This window comes from Dromiciops gliroides, chromosome X, assembly GCF_019393635.1.
Source record: "Dromiciops gliroides isolate mDroGli1 chromosome X, mDroGli1.pri, whole genome shotgun sequence".
Taxonomy (NCBI): domain Eukaryota; kingdom Metazoa; phylum Chordata; class Mammalia; order Microbiotheria; family Microbiotheriidae; genus Dromiciops; species Dromiciops gliroides.
In genome coordinates this window covers 4278795-4297718 of record NC_057867.1, presented here as the reverse complement: position 1 = coordinate 4297718, position 18924 = coordinate 4278795, and the positions used below count along the sequence as shown (strand labels likewise).

The 18924-nt window shown below is 50.2% G+C and overlaps 1 protein-coding gene across 2 annotated transcripts in view; it reads right to left on the bottom strand.

Annotated features, from left to right (window-relative positions):
* The window catches only part of SHROOM4 (shroom family member 4), a 129061-nt gene that overhangs the window by 61951 nt on the left and 48186 nt on the right, over positions 1-18924 (bottom strand). For both annotated transcript variants that reach the window (XM_043974886.1, XM_043974887.1), the window contains exon 2: positions 4392-4543. In XM_043974886.1, the coding sequence (XP_043830821.1) occupies positions 4392-4543 (152 nt within the window). The remainder of the gene's footprint in view (positions 1-4391; positions 4544-18924) is intronic.

The following is an 18924-nucleotide window of genomic DNA, read 5'->3' as shown; positions in this document are numbered from 1 at the left end:
ACAGGCAGGGTGAGCTTTCTCTAACAGCAAGGCTGCAAACTCCCCAGGCCCTGTCCTCAAGGGTCAGACATCGTCCTGGGCTCTCTTTGGGGCCCACTGTCCAGGCTCCCTCTTCTCTTTTCCCATCCCCTGCCTTTTGGGGGCCCCCACAAAAGGAGAGCTGGCACAACCCTCATCCATTATTCACACCGTGAAATGGGCCTTCCTTTAGTGTTCATAGAAACTGTACATTCTAACTCTGGCTGTTATTTCTGGACCTGTGAGTTTAAAAAAAAAAACAACCCAGCAACCAACCGGCATAACCCAGATCCAATGGGCTGGAGACAGATCAGTGCCTGGGAAGGGGGGCTGGCGGGCAGGGGAGTGTGACTCACCATCTACTTGAGAATAAGGAAGTGAGCGGGGAAAAGCCAGCAGGCCCTGGCCAGGTGTGAAAGGTTTAATTGGACTCCTGGGGGCCCACAAATGGACAGGGAGTTGGAAGCGCCCTAAAGATTGAATCCAGTGGGAGGTCATGGACTTGGAAGAGGAAATGAGAAGGGCCTGGGTTTTGTCCCTCCCTGGGCCCTTCCAGATAAAGCCAGGCCGGATGGCACTTAGGATGAGGGCCCAGCCAGGAGGAAAGGCTCTAGGTGGGCCGCCCGTCCCTGTCTTCAGAGAAAATGGCACCCCTCTGTAAGTGGCCCATTGTTCCCTCCAGCATGGCATTATCCCTGTCCCCCCCCCTCCCCCACTGCTGGGAGATTCAGCTTCTAGGGCCCCTTCCATCCTCTCCGGAGTAAACAGATCCGGGTTCAAATCCCACTTCTGACACTTCAATTCATGGGACATTGCACAATCCTCTTCTTTTCCCTTGATCTCCATTTCCCCATCTGTAAAATGGGTCAGATAGACTAGCTGGCCTCTGGGGCTGGTCCCAGTTCTAGCGCCAGGACTGTCAGGCTTGACAACCTTGTGGCTTCTTTGATCCATCCTACTGTGGACACTCCAGTCGACTATTAGCTCTGACCAATGTTTCCTTTAGCAGACAGCTGCACTATGGCTTAGTGGAGAGAATACTAGGCAGGGAGATGAACTGGGTCCTAGTACCTGTTTAAAAACTTATCAGCTGCATGACCTTGGGTAAATCCTTTCACTCCTGGGGCCTTCCACCTCACTGGAAAGACTGGCCCAGGGCCAAGGATGCCAGCTGGCGGTCTGGCCACTCCTGGACTCCACACGCTATCTTTTGCCCTTTAGCTAAAGGATGAACTTGTCCTTGGACCTTGTGGGTACCACAGTCTCATTCACAAAGTAGAAGAGAAGGAACCCTGGATTAGGAGGAAGAGGTTCTGGGTTCAAATCTCAGCTCTGACATTTGCCCCTTTCCCCCAGTTTCCACCTCTGTCCAATTAGGGGGTTGGATTGCAGGACCTCTGTGGTCCCTTCAGGCTCAAAATCTAAAACCAGAGGATTTCTGCTGCTGTGCTACCAGCTGTGTGACCATGGGCAAGTCACTTTAATTCTGTAGGCCTCAGTTTGTTCATCTTTCAAATGGGAATATCAATAGCTGTGCCACATTACTGTGGTGAGAAAAGGACTCAGCTAAGGAAATGTCTGTGGCTAATAATAAGTTGAAATAAACAAAAGAAGAAAACCCTGCTCATGGGTGGCACACACAACATGCACAAGCTAAGTCCTGCCACAAGGGGGCAAGCTCAGCCCAAAAGAGTCATCCTTGAGAGGGCAGTGCAGAGTCTCTTCTTGGGGCAGAGACTTGGGTTCAGAGAACTCTTCCCAGGAGTTCTTAGAATGTCAGAGCCTGAAGAGACCTAACAAGGGCCATGAGAGAGGCAGGATGGCCTAGTGAGCAGACCTGGTAATCCAAAAGATGTATCTTTGCATCTTGCCTTAGCCACTGTATGACCCTGGGTAAGTCCTAAGTCCCTTCCCCTCTCTGGGCTGCAAAATGAGGAGGTTGAACTTGGTGACCTCTAAGGGCCCCTTCTAGTCTCTGCTTGAGTCCAGTGAGGGAGGGACTTATTAACCCCCAAAGCACCTGAATCTGTCTCTCTGCTCCAAACAAGCCTGTCCAATCCCATTCCATGTAGAGCTAAAGGCCTTTCCCAGACACCCCTGCTTTTAGCCTTTTGGAGAGTTAATTAATTAATGGCAAATTCAAGGCTGATTCAGCAGCTCAAAAGAATACTCCAATTCAACCCTAATAATGCAATCCAGGATGCTCTTGGATGTCTATACTGATTCCTATACAGAAAGGCCCAACCTGGATCCCCTCCCATGTAGACAGTACTCCTGAGGAAGACCTGGGGCTATACTCATAGCTCATGCCATAATAACACAAGGTCTCCTAAATGAAAATGACAGCAACCCGAAAAGGACTAGACTGTTCTATCATTCATACCAGAAAAACAAATTGGATGAAAAATATAGGTCACCCATGCATGCAACCAGTTGGGTAGTCCATTAACTTTGTTAGTATATCCCTTGGACAGGAGCTGCAGACAGACAAGAAAACAGACCCAGAAGTGAGTAGGCAGATGACAAATATCAAGCTAGAACATCTTTAAACAGTGCTTTCAATGATCTCAGACAATTTAGGAAGAAAAACATCAAGGCTGTTAACCCCCAGAGCAAAATGGAGCTTTGAATTAATGCTAAGGACCTAAAATTGGTTGATTTGGGGTTTTTTTAGCCATGTTGGTGGTGAGATAGAGATAAAGATAGAGGGAGAAGAGCACCCCTTGGGGCAGACAGGACAATGACAAAAAGGCATAACTATTTGAATGAAGGCATAGGTGGCACATTTACCACCTTTTCAGAAGACATGCTGCTGGGACTGAAAGCCAGGGCACTGTATGAGCGAGTTAAGACTCAAATGGATTCCAACAGGCTGGAATGATGGCCAGAATGTAATCTAAAGAAAGCCAGATCAATGCACTTTTTCTTTAGTCCCAGAGGCAATGGGGGTGGGGGTGGGGGGGTCCACAGGGGCAGATTTCAGCTCAATGTAAAGAGAGCCCTTCTAACAGAGTTGGGCTGCTGCAGGAGGCACTTCTAAGGAATTGAGAGAGAGGATCCCCAGTCCACTAGGGACTTGGTCAAATGGTCCCAATGTTCCTCCTTCTCCATCTTTTGGGACACAACTCAACTTTCATTCTACTTCTGATTTGTCAACTGAGGTGGATCGTCTCCTGCCTGGGACAATAGACTGAAAATGTGGCTTCATGGGTCCCTGAAAACCAAGGTGACCGAGGAGACAGCAAGGGTCATGAAGCCACCCTGGATGAGCCCAAGTCACCAGGCCTGTCACCAGACAACATCCCAGGGCCCTGTGACTGCTAAACCATTGTTTAGGGGAGGGAAGCCACACATCTGAGCCTGGCCAAATGTCCGGACTTTCCTAAAAGTGGGGAAACAAGGGATTTTCCACGCCATAGCTAGGAACTGGATTTAGATTCTTGGCAAAATCCTAGAATACAGAAGCAAAGGGACATTTGCAAAGAAGGCGGAGGGGAAGTGGGGAGAGCAGCCAGAGACTGGCTGGGAGGCACACATAGCCTAGCCCAAGCGGCACCTGGCTCCCCTGCAGGAATGGAAGGAGCGTCCTTTCCCAGGGACATCCCAGAGCAGAAGGATCCAGACCAATCATAGGGTGAGAATGAACAGCACCGGGCCATGGAATGGGCAGAGAACTCCCCCTAGAACAAGCACACTGAGTAGAGGTTGCTAGGGAGCGTGGACCCAGAAGAGGAGGCACAGCCCAGCACACAAAGTGCTGAGCTTGGAATCAATAAGACCTGGGTTCAAATCCTGCTTCAGACCTTACCCTTTCTGAACGTCAAGGCCCTCCCTAGATTTGCCTCCCAAGTCAAAGGCAGGTCACAATCTGCAATGGTGGATAGAGCTCCCAGGTCCCAAATGTACTGACAGAAAAACAAGGGTCCCATAGGTCAAGGAATCCCAGAGAGGTCTTGATATGTACCACTGAGCCTGCAGAGCAATCCAAATAGAGAAATATCCTCTGGTGAAGAAGTCAGGAAAGTGCGTGATGGAGTGGGGAAATCTTTCCATTAAGAACCAATTCAAGGGCAGCTAGGTGGCACTGCAGTGGATAGAGCACTGACCCTGGAGTCAGGAGGACCTGAGTTCAAATCCGGCCTCAGACACTTGACACTTACTAGCTGTGTGACCCTGGGCAAGTCACTTAACCCTCATTGCCCTGCCAAAAAACCCAACAACAACAACAACACACAATTCAAGTAAGGAAAGGCAGGGCATTTGAGAGAGTGAGCTTCATGTTGGGATGGAAAAACATCACCTCTGGCTAAGAGCCTAGTTCCAGAAGACATGTTACTCTCATTCAGACTCAGGTGGGCCTCTTTGCACCTCACCTCCTGACGATCATCTTCAGAATCCGGAAAGAGCCCTTTATGAGGATGAGGGCTTCTTGGCGGGAGCCATATAACGGAGTACCGTTGATATTCACCAGCTCATCCCCAATTCTCATCTTCCGGGACAGGGCAGCCTTGCCTCCATCTTCAATCTGTGATGCAAAGAACAGAACATTGATGTAAATCTTTAGGGCCCACCCCTCATCTCCTAAAAGCTTCTCCTTTGGCCCTGAAAAGGAGGTAGGACCCACGTCATTAAACCCATTTTACAAATGCGGAAACTGAGGCAACTTGCCAGCATTTGCACGGCCAGGAAGCGGCTGAGCTGAGCTGAGAACTCATACCCCTGGCTCCATGTCCAATGTTCCTAACGTTTTCCAAAAGGGAAACAGGGCCAGGGCCAGCCTCAGGAAGTGCTTTCACAGTGTAACGATTGGAATGACGCCCCCTGCTGGAGACTTACTGTAGAAGAGTTCCACCCATGAAGCGAAGGTCTTTCAGGGCAAGACCAGGAGTCTTTTCTTTGGAAAAGGAAGTGATGTTGGGTAGTGGGAGGAGGAAGGAAGAGACTGGTGCTCTGTCTCACGCTCTTTCCTGAGGACGTTGGTGGAGAGCGGAGCTAGAAATGTGCTCTCCCTTTAATAGATAGGAATCTAGGCCTTTCCCTCTCTCTTTACCAAATTCATATTCTCCTTAATAAACACTTAAAAGTCTAACTCTTGCTAAAGCTTATAATTTATTGGTGACCACTCATTAGATATTTTAGACAAACGAGCTAGAATTTTAGCCCTTAACAACAGAGTAAGAAGGCTCAGAGGGGCTTGGTGGCAAAAGGGCCCAACCCACCCCAAGAGATCTCTCCAAGGTCCTTGCCAGTGCTTAGACACTCTCCCTAGCTTAGCCCAAGTGGAGCAGACATGGCATTTTTTCATACATAAGCAATCCAATTACCCCCATGATAGTTATCCCTGGCAAAACTTGTTCTCAATACTTATTGATATTGTTACCTCGTCTGGCTCATTAAGCTGTCCCTTTACACAAATGAGATCTCTGTTTATTCTAGCCCAGAGTAGGGTGAAAGGAAAGACCTTTTCAATCAAAGCACCTAATTAACAAGGGCTAGGGCCAAATGCATTCACCAATCTCCCCTGATACTGCTTCCCCCCACCCCACCCCCATGCCCCAGAGCCTCCTCCTTGGACTAAAACCTCCAAAACGAGCAGCATCACGTGGTACCAGGCAGTCAGAGCTGACAGCTGAGGATTCTCCAGAGACTCATGCCCCAGAAACCCCCAAATTGCAGGTGTACAAATGACAGGCCTTAAGAGTCTAGCCTTGTCAAGTCTGAGAGACTGTTGGGCTGGACCCCTCTGCACAGTTCCCAGGCCCATTCTGGGCTTCACTAACCCCACTCTACCCCCCCCCTTTCTGACTCAGCCAGAGGCCCTACATCTTTTTCTTCACTCCCTCCCTATCTTGCCAGACTTGGAATCCTCCCATACATGGGTTCAAATCTCTCTTGCTTCTACTGATTGGCTTATCGCCAGTCAATCTCTAAGCCAATGTTCCATGCATATATTAATTTATCCCCAAATATGCAGCAGATGGCCCCTTGCCTCCAGGGGACAGCTAGACAAATTCCTTGTACAATGAGGCCCTTTCCTCATTCTAACAGCTAGAGTCACAGCAAAGGTGGAAGCCTCAGCCCCTGCCCCTGGCTGCCATTTTGCATTCTCCTACGATCCCCAAGAAGAATCCTTCTATCTGGATGGGGAAGTGAAGTAAGTCTTTGGTTCTTCCTGGGTCTTCAGTGTGGTTTCCCAACTGCATTTTAGGAATTTCTGAAAAACTTTCCAAATACAAAGACATAGCAGAGGAGGAGATTAAAATGAGGCGGGGATGATCGCTCCCTCTCCTGTGTACCAAGAAGTTATATCAAGGGTGTTTTTATGAGCCCACAGACAATGATCTTCTATCCAAATACCATTGATTCGACCACAAAAATTGATGATGTTTTCCCCCCTGATAGCATCACTTCCAGACCATTGGCTGTTGAAAAATGGTAGCAGGACAGTAACTAGCCAAGGACTACTTGTTTGTTTCTGACGAGAACAGGGTGACAAGGAGAGCGAACACTTCTCCAGTGCTTCAAGTTTGTAAAGCCCTTAAGGTTTCTTATTCCACGTGATGTCCACAACAAGGGCCCTGGAAGGTCAGAAATCCAGGTATTACTGTCACCATTTTACAGTTGAGAAAACAGGGTGAGTGAGATGGAGAGACTTTGCCCATGTGTCAGGAGCAGCGTCTAAAAACAGGCTTCCTGGCGACTCCAAGTCCAATATTTCATCTGTTCCACCCTAGTGCCCTTAGAACAGCCCTATGCCTGCCATATGAATTTGGGGAGTGAAGATCTGAGGTTCCTCATCCAAAGAGGTCCATGCACGAGCTTATGGTGGCAGTAAGAAAGAAGGGCTTGGGGCAGCTAGGTGGTGCAGTGGATAGAGCACCGGCCCTGGATTCAGGAGGACCTGAGTTCAAATCTGGCCTCAGACACTTGACGCTTACTAGCTGTGTGACCCTGGGCAAGTCACTTAACCCCAATTGCCTCACCAAAAAAAGCAAAACAAAACAAAATAAAGAAGGGCTCCCATCACAGTAGCTACTTAGAGCGGACCTTTGGTAAGGGCTGGGGGGGTGAAGAATGGGCCACGGAGACAGAGGCAGATAACTGGAGCTCCTGCTGACTTTGTGAGTCTGGTGTCTGACGCAAGAAAGGCTAGGATTCTACCCTTCTCTGGCTCACTCATAACTCGGAGATTCAAAGGCAGCTGATTCTGCTCATCTAAGACTCTGGTTCCCCATGTGGACCTATGTATAAAACAGTACAGCCCTTTACAGCCTCACACCACCCTCAACTGGCTGGCCTGGAGCCTGGGTCGGAGTTGTATGGGCGACTCCGTTGCCCAAATCAGACCAAGGGTGGCAGTGAGACAGAAGTACATGTCTGCTATGAATCAATAAACTCCCTGGTCCAATGAGAGGTGGATGTGACTAAGAGCCAGAACGGCTTTAACACAACCACAGATGGTCTGCTTACCTACCAAGGTATGTCTGCTGGAGTCCCGAGGTGAGAGGAAAACCTCTATTTGCCACAATGGAAAAAAGCCCCGCTCCTTGCTCTCCAAAAAATGACAGCAACCCAAACATCTTATGGCCAACTTTCCAAAGAGAGCTGGGGCCCCTTAACTCTTTCCCCCAAAGCCCTTCCAAATTCTAATCAAATTACTGTTAATTCAATGATTCATTAACGATTCTAGTTAGCATATTTGTTTTCAATGGAATTTATGAGCCGGGCGAGCTCTATTTTTTATGAGCTGTACGCACTTTATGGTCCATGGGAGCCCCTCATGGAATCACTGTGTGGACGGGACTAGGCACAGAGTTTTACTATTTTCAGTCATTAGAGGGGTTTATACTCCTTGTAGCTTTACTTTTACGACATGCTGTTGGTCCCAGTGCTGACTTATTGGAGGCTAAGTCCTTGACCAGGAAAGCGCTCCTCCTCACTCCTCCTCACCTCTAATGCTACCTCCCTTCCCTCCCCCCCCCCACGCCTCCACCAACCATGGTCACATTGGTCACATAGAAACAGGCAACCAGCCAGAAGTTCACTGTAATGGCAATAGTAGACTACCTGGATTCTGGGCATCCAAAGTCAACATTTTTTCATCCTTCCTCCCTTTACTACCAATGGCAAGAATTGAAGAATGGCTGTACTGGTCAAGTCCGTGGGTCTAGCACCTCCAAAGCTGACTCTGCTGACTCAGACCCTGAGAAAGTTTGTGGGAGCGCTTGTTGAGCCTCCTTTGTCAACCTTCAAAGTCAGAGGACATGAGGTACAGTGGAAAGCACTCTTAATTTGGAATCAGGGGACCTTAGTTCACATAAATCACAGAATGTGAGAGTTGAAAGGGACCTGATCAGCCATCTTGTCCAACCCATACCACTGTCCTCTGTGTACCTCTAGTGCTTAGCACCTAGTGGGTGCTTAATCAAATGAATTGCTGATGAAAAGTCACCTGAGCTCGCTCTTCCCATGCAAAGGGGGCCTTGCCAGCCTTCTTTACCAACTTAGTCCTTAGTCCTGGCCCGGTGGACACAATACTCGGAAATTCACTTAGTGTTCAGTGCTTTGGTAGCACAGCAGAGAGAATGCCAAGCCTACCGTCAAGGAGACCTGAGTTCAAGTTTGGCCTCAGATACTTATTAGTTGTGTGTCCCTGGGCAAGTTGATGAACCTCTGTCAGCCTCAGTTTCCTCAGCTGTAAAATGTGGAAGTCATAATTGCACCTACCATCCAGGGTTCTTATAAGGATCCAATGAGATAATATTTGTAAAAGTACTTAGCTCAGCACTTATCCTCTTCCCTTAAATGACTTCAAACAAATAATTTCCCTCTCCCAGGCCTCAGTTTCTTCGATTATCAAATGAGGAGTTTGAGCTAGGTGATCTCAAAACAATAGAAGGTTAAGAAAAAAGATGAAGAGTCAGAGGTGGCCAGTTAGGGAGACCCCCCTCCCTCTCCCAGCCCCTGTCTCTGCTGGTCAACAGAATGAGCCTGGCCTGCAGAGTTGATGGATGCCTGGACACTGGCTAGTCAAGCCTGAAACATCACCTACTTCATTGATGCCCACAGCACAGCCAACTCCTCAGGAAATTTACTTCAAGCATCCTTGCCCAAAATGGTGGCAGCATCAGCCACGTTCAGCTCTAGAAACTGGGCAACACAGGAGAACCAAGGGAATCACAGAAAGCAAGCAATCAGGTTAGGGGCAGTTCCCATTGCTTCCTCAGGAGTGGGGCAGCCCTGCTAGCTAGGCTGGCATCTCCCACATTGGGCGGAGATCAGAGCCAGGCCAACGTGAGCAAGTGACAAAAGTAATGAGCCAATATATTCATTAGGGGCCGCCATTTCCTTCAACAAACATTTATTAACCATCTTCTGTGTGCAAGGCAATTGGAGGTATCTCCCTGATATCTTGTGTTTTAACCAAATCCATTAGCGCCTGTTGATAAATGATAATGTGATTGAATCTCCACACATCCCCCATTTCTACAGAGCAGGAGCCCGGGCCCAATGTTTGCCCAGACCTACTGACATTCGCAAGCCAAACAGTAATCTCATGTGGCCTTAGTGACAGTAACAGATGATGACCCTTCACAACAGAACAGATGCTTCCACTCCCTGCTCCTCCCTGCTCTGGATGACAACTTGGGCTGATTTCGAAGGGGAAAGGACAAGGCAAGCCCACGCTAGCCATCTATGAGTTTGTTTCTGTCTGAAACTCCACCTAGACAGGGAATAGCGCATTCCGAAGTTGTTCCAACTGGACGGACCCTTTGAGTTCATCTGGTCCAATCCCTTCCTTTTAGGGAAGAGAAACCCAGGCCCAGAGACCCTAAGAGACCTCCCTAAGTCACAAAGCAGTAAAGGGGTTTGAACACAAGTCTGACTCTTACTCCAAATACCTCTAAAGGGACAAATCTGAAGACTCTACAAATTGGACAAAAGATGTGGGTGTCAGGGATGACCAGGAGAGCAGATGAGCCAGACATGTAGTGAGAGTGACCCCCAGGTACTCACTGGGCATCCATGCAAAGTCAAACAATCTAGAAGAAGGCCAGGGAAAAGAAGAGTGGGGGGCTGAGAGCAGAAGGTTTGGAGGGACAGCCAACATCGGTGAGCCCCAGCACGTGTGGACATGTAAGCTGATGTGTATCTTGGTTGAGTACTGCAGACAAATAACCGGGCAGAGCAGATGGGTGGCAACAGGGGAAAGCCGCCAGGCTGTGTTTTCCAAGCTGACCCAAGAGCCCCCCGTCCCCGGGAGGCAGCATAGGCAAGGGGTCCCCTCCTCTACTGAACGCACACAGGAGGATGGAGGAGAGCAGAATGTTAGCAGGCATCCCTCCAGGCAGTCACCCGTCTCTCTGAATCCACTCCAGGCCCAGGGTAGGGGGAGCCCAACATGGTCATTTTGACCCTGACTGCAAAAAGGAATCAGCCTTCAGAAGCCAGAGGAGCAGGAAAAAGAAGGTGTTACCTGAGGTCTGACAGCCCCTTGAGATTTCCAAGAGACACCCTAATTACTCCTTTAGATAACAAGGTCTACCTCAGGGCCCTTTTTTACCTAGCTCACCCCGGGCCCCTGCCTTGGCCCACAATTCCGACGCTAAAAGCAAGGCACTGAAGCATTTGTTTTGTTCATGCGGGCAAGCCCTCCCCAGCCCCGGGCCAGCCCTGAGCAACTGAGTTGGGAAACTGCTTGCTGTCCTTCACTCAACAAATGAACATCACGTGCCAACCTGGAAGACAGCTAAGAGATGCGAATCCCAGGTGAAGCGAGACACGGTCCTGCCCTCGTGCCTCTGCGGAGGGTGAAGTCTAGCCAAGGGATAGAGGGCACCCCAATCCATAAGGTACTGTTTCACAAAATGAGCTCATGGCTCAGGAGCCCCCTGAATCCTAGATCTGCCTCCCACAAACTTCCTGAGCGAAAAATCCCTCCGTCCTTTTCTCTCCTCTGTCCAATGAGGAAGTGGGTCCCATGACCTCAGAAGTTGTTTCCAGCTCCAAACCAGAGGTCCTGGGAGAAGCTTACAGAAGAGGGAGGTCCGAGCCAAGCTTGGTACCATCTGGAGGAGGCTGTAAAGGGTGTGCAGGAGGAAGTCAAGAGGCAGAAAAGGACAGAAGGTCAGGTCTAAGGAACAGCATGAGCAAAGGTATGGAGATGGGAGAGGATCCGTGAATAAACACCAAGTAATCACCTCCTGTGTTCCTTCCAGGCACTGTGCTAGGTACTGAAGCCAAATGCAGCCACACACGCTCCTAACGACAGGAGAAAGGCTGCAAGTCAACACAGCGTTTGTGCAGAGGTCAGTGGTCTTTCCCACCCTATCACACGTGCAAAGCGTTCTGCTGTCAAAGACTCTTCCCGATATCAGCCCCTGGGGGTTGGCCCGATAAATCGGGAAGCGAGTTCGAGGCAACCTGGCCAACCTCTGCTCACACATAACCCCAGCTCCCAGCTGCTATCCAGTTTTCTGGGTCCCCGGGTTTTTCAGAGCTCATCACTGGCAAATCCCTGCTAGATGTCAGGAGGACAGAGTTGCCATGGCCTTGGGTCCACGTGCCCACTCATGCCAGCTCTGGTTCCTGAAAGCCCACTGAGCCATGCCAGTCATGCCAAGATCCCGACAGTAAGGAGCAAGGGGGCTGGCACTCTTTCAGGGGGGGCTAGAGGCCAACACCGGTGCATCCCTCTATAAAACAAACAATTCATTTCCAGGCCCTGGAATCACTGGGGCAACTCTGCTTTCTAAAATCCAAAGGAATGTCCCATCACCAGCTACACAGCCCAGCACAGGACGGAGCAGGGAGGTCCCCCGTCACAGGAGTTCATTTCCACAGCCAGAACTGAGCAAGGCAAGGTCTCTCTCTGCTGAGAGCCCGCAGAGCTAGTTCCAAGCTGGCCCCAGCTTCTGGCCTGGTGTTTCTAAACTGCTCATAAAACTGCAGAGCTAACTATGGTGTGCGAAGAGCCCATGAGGCTGCCTCAGTGGCTTCCCCTGTGCCTGAGTGTCAATGTCCCCCTTTGCGGTGGGTGTCCCCCGAGGGGAGCCTCAGGCAACGGGCTTTCGCTCAAGCTGCCTCAAGAAGTCTTCCAGTGCAGCATCGAAGACTGGCAGGCTTAGACAACGACAACTGTACCGTAGCCTACGCACACCCTCTGGGTGCCCCGAGGAGCCAGCAAGCTGCCCGGTATTCTAGGGGGGGTGGTCCTAAGCACCTAGCGCCCTTTACACGGGGTTCTGATCTTCTCTTCCTGCTCGCCCCCCTTTCTCACTTCATTTCAGACCTTCCAAAATGGCAGACGGACAGGATGACGTGGGCAGGGCTGGGGGAGGGGAAGGGAAGCAGCCCAGTCCTCACCCAAGCCCCCAACCCTCGGCCAAGGCCCTTCCCTCTCTTGATCTCCATAAAATGAGGGGCTGGACAGCTGGGCTCTAAGGTCCGTTCCAGCTCTGGCATCCCGTCATTCTGTAACCCTTGATGTGTGCCGACGGCTGAAGCGAGTGCCCCCCACGGAAGCATCTACCGAGCCAGACTCCATGTGTGGATGCACAGAATGGGCCAAGCTCCTTTGGGGATCCCCTCCATCTTCAAAGGCAAGAAAGGGCAAAAAAGTCACTGAGTCCCCTTTGCAAAGCTTTGCCGATGACAGAAATGTTTACTGTTTACCGAGTCAGCGGAATGTTGTGCGCTTGGGAAGAAATCAGATGGCACACCTTTGGAGGACTGTGCCGGGCTTCCCCGGGGAGCGCGCAGAAATTACTCTCTCCTCCTCTGGCTCTCATTAACATGCCTTAAATAATCTACAACTCAGCTGGCTCTGCACATCGTAAAACATGAAAATGCATGCAAACCCAGGAGGCTGGAGGCCGGGGATTTGTTTAGTTAATTTATTGGGGGAGGGAGGGAGGGCCTCCCACCTCCGCCCCCCGCCCCCCACCCCCAGCAGTTGTGCTTTCAATAACAATTTTCCCGAGCAACACGCAGCTGGAGTGGGGGAGGAGAGGGGAGGGCCGAGTTCGGGGGAGGTGGGCATTTGGCTGCACCAGATGGTGGGAGACTCACTCCGGGGCAAAGTCGAAGCCATGTGCTCGGTCCAAGTGCCCACCCTCCTTTGCCAGTCTGGGAGCTCGTGTGTGCTGTGGGGTAGAGGGTTCCCCCCTGCTTTTTTCTAATTAGCTTTCCCAAGGCAGGGAGCGTTCAAAACTGAAGAGAATAATATTTTGGTGTGAAGCGATGTGTTGCCATGCACCTAACTTTCCTTGGAGGCCGACTTCCTTACGCGGAACAGCAGCCAAACATTCAGAAAACATTCACCTCTGGGCTCGAAATAAAGGGAAGGTATTTAACCAAGAGCCCTCAGCCCATCCAGAGCTGCCCCACCCCCACGTCCTGCCACCCAGCAGCCTCCAAGAGGGGGCTCCACCAGCCCAAGCCCACAAACTGAGGCCAAGATGCCTAGTGGCTGCTGCCACAAAGAGCCATTCATTGGCCCACGGCTTGGCGACCAACAGCCCCCTCCCAGGCAGCTTAGAGAAACAAGCAGGAGGGGGGAGGATGGGGGTGGGGGAGGATCCTGGCCTCGCCATTAGTTCTTACCTGAGGGATCTTGGCCAAGGCACTTTCTTCCCTTCCCTGGGCCTTAGTTTCTTTGTGGCCTCTGAGACCTGTTCTTCACCTGGGCTCCTCTGACCCTACGTACCAGAGTGTGCTCTCTGGTCACGCCCACATGGCCGAACTACTGTTGGGGGAGAGGGCAGCAGGCAGAAATGAAAAAGAAAAATCAAATCCTTCTCCACTAGCCAGCCTCTGTGGGCCCTGAAATGCCTCAGCAGACACCCTGGAAGGCTGGGGTCCTTCTCCCCAATGACATAGCCTTGTCCTCGCCATTCCATCGGCACGTGCTCCCTTGGGAGGGCATTGGCACCGACATGCAAGCTGGGCCTCAGCGAGCTTTGGCCTGTGGCTGCTCAGAAGTCTTGGGTGTCGTCTGAAGACTTGGGGGGGGCACCACACCCATCACCAGGCACCACTCCCTTCCCACATCTCTTATCAAGATGTTAAAGACAACAATTCTGGTCCAGATTCCTCGGGAACTGAATTCCTACAGTCAGTTTCTCCCTCCCCTCGTCAAGACACCTTCCATTCATTCCTCTACACGGGCCTCCAGCAGAATGTGCTAACCCCTCCTTGAGGGCAGAACCTCCCACAATGCACTGCACCTAAGAGACACTTGAACACGCATTGTCTGTATTCAGGAGAGCTAAACTGAAGGGAACCTACAGTTGGATCCAAAGCAGATCTCGAAACTCTAGGGGATTTGGGTTCAGGGCCCTGCCTGCAGGCAGGTGAGACAATAGTGGTCTCATTTCCAGATGAGACCACTGGAAAAGCAAGAGGGTCTCTCAGCCAAAGGCACCCAGCTCTTGGGCATTAAGATGTTTCTCTTTGATGAAAACAGCAGAACCTCATCTTTTCTCCTCAAGCACTCACAGAGATTCCCCCAATCCATTATTATTCCTCCTCCCTACACTGCAGGGGAGTGGGTACAGGCATTGTTATCTCCATTTCAGAGATGGGAAAACTGAGGCTGAGAGAGACGAAGTGATTCGCTCTCTAGTAATTCATTACACAGCTAATGTCAAAGGTGGCTCCAGCACAGAAGGCATCTAGTGACACCTGTGGCGCAACAGAAAGAGGATCTGCCTTAGTACTGGGGAACCTGGGCTCAAATCCCTCTGCAAAGTGACCAGGTGACCTTGGAGGGCCTTTCCAGCTCCAGACGAACGAACGAACGAATGAATGAGTGAGTGAGTGCGTGAGTGAAAAGGCATTTTCCAAAACTCTTTTTCTTGGTTCCAAAGTTCCTAGAATAATGCCTCTTTGAGCTGTCTGTCCCAAGCCTAGAGGTGAATGTTTCTGGAATATCTGGCTGACTGTTCCTGTGTGGAAGGCAGGGGACAATTCTGAATCACTCCCAACTCCAGTACTCACCTTTCATTTTGAGCCCTCTGTCCAACTCCCCCAGATGTGCGTGTGCAGGCATGCACGCACCCAGACATCGTGCCCGTGGCCCCACCCTCCACCCCGTGAACCCAAAAGGTCCCAGTGGTCCCAGCGTCTGGGAATTCAGGGCGGCCTCTGCTCTGCCTTCCTGTGCTCTCTGCCTCACAAGGAGGCCTTTCATTCCCCCAGCCCTGAGTGGTGGCAGGGCCAGGCCAGATGCTGGGGCCCCAAACAGACTGCAGTGTGATTTAGAAGTTAGCTTACCAGCTAACCGCCCCCCCCCTCACGCTTTCTCTCTCGATAGATAGATAGGATATAGATATAGATAGATATAGATATCTGTCTCTCTCTGTGTCTGTGTCTCTGTCTCCGTCTCTCTCTCTGTCTCTATGTCTCTGCCACATACATACACATATGCATGGGCATGCACATTTACACACACTTGCACACACATGCATAGGTATGCGTACTCACATACTCGAACAGAGACACGGACACACTCACTCACACGCAGTGCCTCCAAGGCCAGCACTGAGATTCCTCACTTGAGTCCTGACTCCCCTCCCCTTAAGCTCTAGCCCCCCTAAACCTGACCAGGTGCCCTCAGCACTAATGGGTAGGAGGTAACAGTGCTGTCTTGTTGGGTCTCATCCAGATTACCTGTGGCTGCTCGGAAAAAGGAGATGACGCTGAGTTAAATGGCTTTTTGGTAATCTGCCTTGGCACCTGCCCAAGGTCCCCTCTGCCCCCCCTCCTCTCCCCCAATCTCTGCTCAGCTGACCTCTGTCTAGGATCCAGGCTTTCCCTCCCACCAACAGTCACGATGCCAAGAGCTTGGCTTCTGAGTCTGTGGCATCAGCTGCCCCTGCTGCTTTCCTCAGGTGGGTAAAGAGCCTTGCAATGGTGAAGAGGCCCCACCACAGGGAGACTGATTACATAGGGCAAGCCAAAGGCTGGCAGCCTCTGCATGCCAAGGGAAGCCCACAAACCAGGCCAGTGACCCCGACCAGTGGGTTTCACTAGGATTCTGGTCCAGGTGCCCTGCAGTTCCTCCAAATAGCAAATGAATCGGAGACAGCCCTGGTGAGAAGGCTGGTATCAACCCAACTATGTGAGGTAACAAGAAAAAAGGACCTCCAAGTGCCTACCCTCTGGGACCGTGATGACGTTTGCTAAGCTCACACCTATAACTTTAGCTGAGACAAACAACTACACTGCAGGGGAGTGGGTACAGGCATTGTTATCTCCATTTCAGAGATGGGAAAACTGAGGCTGAGAGAGACGAAGTGATTCGCTCTCTAGTAATTCATTACACAGCTAATGTCAAAGGTGGCTCCAGCACAACAGCTGACTAGTGAAGTAGCCCAGTTTCCTAACTCACTCTGCTTACTTTATACCCTGAGACCTGCCCCCTGCCACCCTCCCTGGCCCAGCTCCCACCCCAGGCACCGGCCCCACTCATGTCTGATTCCACCTGCCAGGGCCAGCCCCTCAGCTGCCCTCCATTGCTTTCTAGGACCCAAGTTTAGCCCTCACCCTAAATTCATGCCACAGGGAAGCTCAGTCATAGTTCCTGCTGCTCCGGGGCTGCATGGTGGCCAATCAGAGAGTGGCTGAGCTCATGAGCTCCTTCTCCCTCTCCTGGTCTAAACGCCCATAACTCAGCTCGGCTGCTTGAGGAGAGAAAGTGACTTCCATGCACAACCCATTCTAACTCACTCACCCGGCTCCTGGAGAATTGTTTCTCTGGAGCATCTAGCGCAGCACCAAGATCCTGAACAAGAAGGCTCTGCACTGGCCAGATGCTCGCACACAGAGCTCACCACCCAGCTGCCAAAGGAGATGTGTCAGGACTCAGGCAGGGCACAAAGCACTGAGAGAAAGAAGACTCTTGGGAAGTCACTTTCCTTGTCCAGTCAGGGGCTTGGCATTCCGGAAACCAATCCGCAATTCCTTTTTGAAATCAAAATGTTGCATGCTGGATCTCACAGCTCTTGCCACTCAAGTTTCCTCAGGGTCCTCCACTCCTCCATGTCCCCTACCAGACTTGCCCTCTTTCTTCCAAGGGCCCTGCCATGCATTACTGCTGCTGCTGTTGGTCATCCTTTGTTTTTGAAGAGGACCAGTGACATCACCCAGTGATGTCTTGACTTTTGTGTGAATTGGATTTAAGTAGGACAGAGTTGTGCAAAGTCATCAGCCTCACTCCTTCTTCCAGAGTCACTGAAGTTCGGTGGCAGGACAAAAGTCAAGACAACTGGTGATGGCCCAGGATGACTCAAGAGTCAAATCCAACCCTGGATGACTCCCACCACTTCTTCCTTCAATCCTATATGCCTGCTACAGAGCAGAACTACAGGAAATCACATAACTGAACTGCCTGAGCCCACTATAAATTTGTTATCTAATATCAACTGGGAACTCAATGCATTGATATCCTTCAACTCCTCCCTGAGTCACTCTCCTATTCTCTACAGCAGCTATTCCAAATCTTCTCCCCTGATGCATCCTATGACACTCCCTCAGTTTAGGGTCTCATCACCCACCTTACCGAGCAAACTGAGGCCATAAACAGCAAGTTCTTGCTCTCGCCTTTCTCTTTATCTCACAAGACCCTGACAACAATCCCACTCTCTCTCCCTTTCCTCCAGTCTCTGATAAACAGGTTACTCTTCTAGATTATGCCCTTGATCCCATCCCCTACCACTTTTTCCAGCAAACTGCTATTAACCCCCCCTTCCAATCTCCAATCACTACCTACCTACTGGCTCCTTTCCAGCTACCTCCAAACACAGCTATATTTCTCCATTCTTAAAATACCCTCACTAGATCCTTCTATCTCCTCTATCATTCTACTTATCTCTTCCCTTTTTCAGCCAAACTCCTTAAAAGAACCGTCTACATCTATTCTCTACACTTCCTTTTCATCTCACTCTCTTTTAAACCTGCAGTCATCTGGTTTCCAGCCTCACCAGTGAAACTGCTCTGGCCACAGTTACCATTGTTCATATGCCACTGTATGTGTACATGTACATGTGTAAGTATACGATGTGTGTATATACATTCTCTCTCTACTGAGTTACATTCACATCAGCAACAGCTATCGGACAACTATCTCCAACTCCTAATGTCCCTCTTTTTGTCAAGGACATCAGCTTCCTTCCAGTTACCCAGATTCACAACATCAGTATCACCTCATCTCTTCACCCCACTACCACATAACCATTTAGTTGTTAATCTCTCTCATACAGGCCTCAAGTCTCTCTTCACTCCTGTCTAGTCTCCACTCACCTGCCAAGGTGATCTTCCTAAAGCTTGGGTCTGGCCATGTCAGCCCCCATACACTCAATAAACCTCAGTGGCTCCCTATTACTCCCGGGAACACTGATAACATTTGGTCTGTTTGGTATTCATAATCTAGTCCCCTCCTCCCTCTCCACACTGCTCCCACCTTGCTCCCCCCACCTCCACACTCTCTACAATCTATTTGCTGTTCCTCATGCATAACACTCTTTTCTCCCATCTTGGCACCTTTGCACTGGCTGTCCCCAATGTTTGTAATGTTGTCCTTTGACACATCCACCTCTTGGAATCCCTGGTTCCCTAACCTTCCTTAAAGATGACTTTGTCTACTTCTTTTTAAAAATATATATAAATTTATTTATTTAGAATTTTCCCCAAGTTACATGTAAAAACAAATTTTCACATTGATTTTGTTTAAAACTCTGTGTTCCAAATCTTCTTCTTCCCTCCCTCCCTACCCCTCCCTAAGAAGTCAAGTAATTCAATATAAGTTAAACATGTGCAGTCAAGCAAAACATCTCCACCTTAGTCAAGTTGTGCAAAAAAAACAGACAAAATAACTTTAGAAAGAGGAACTAACAAAAAACATTA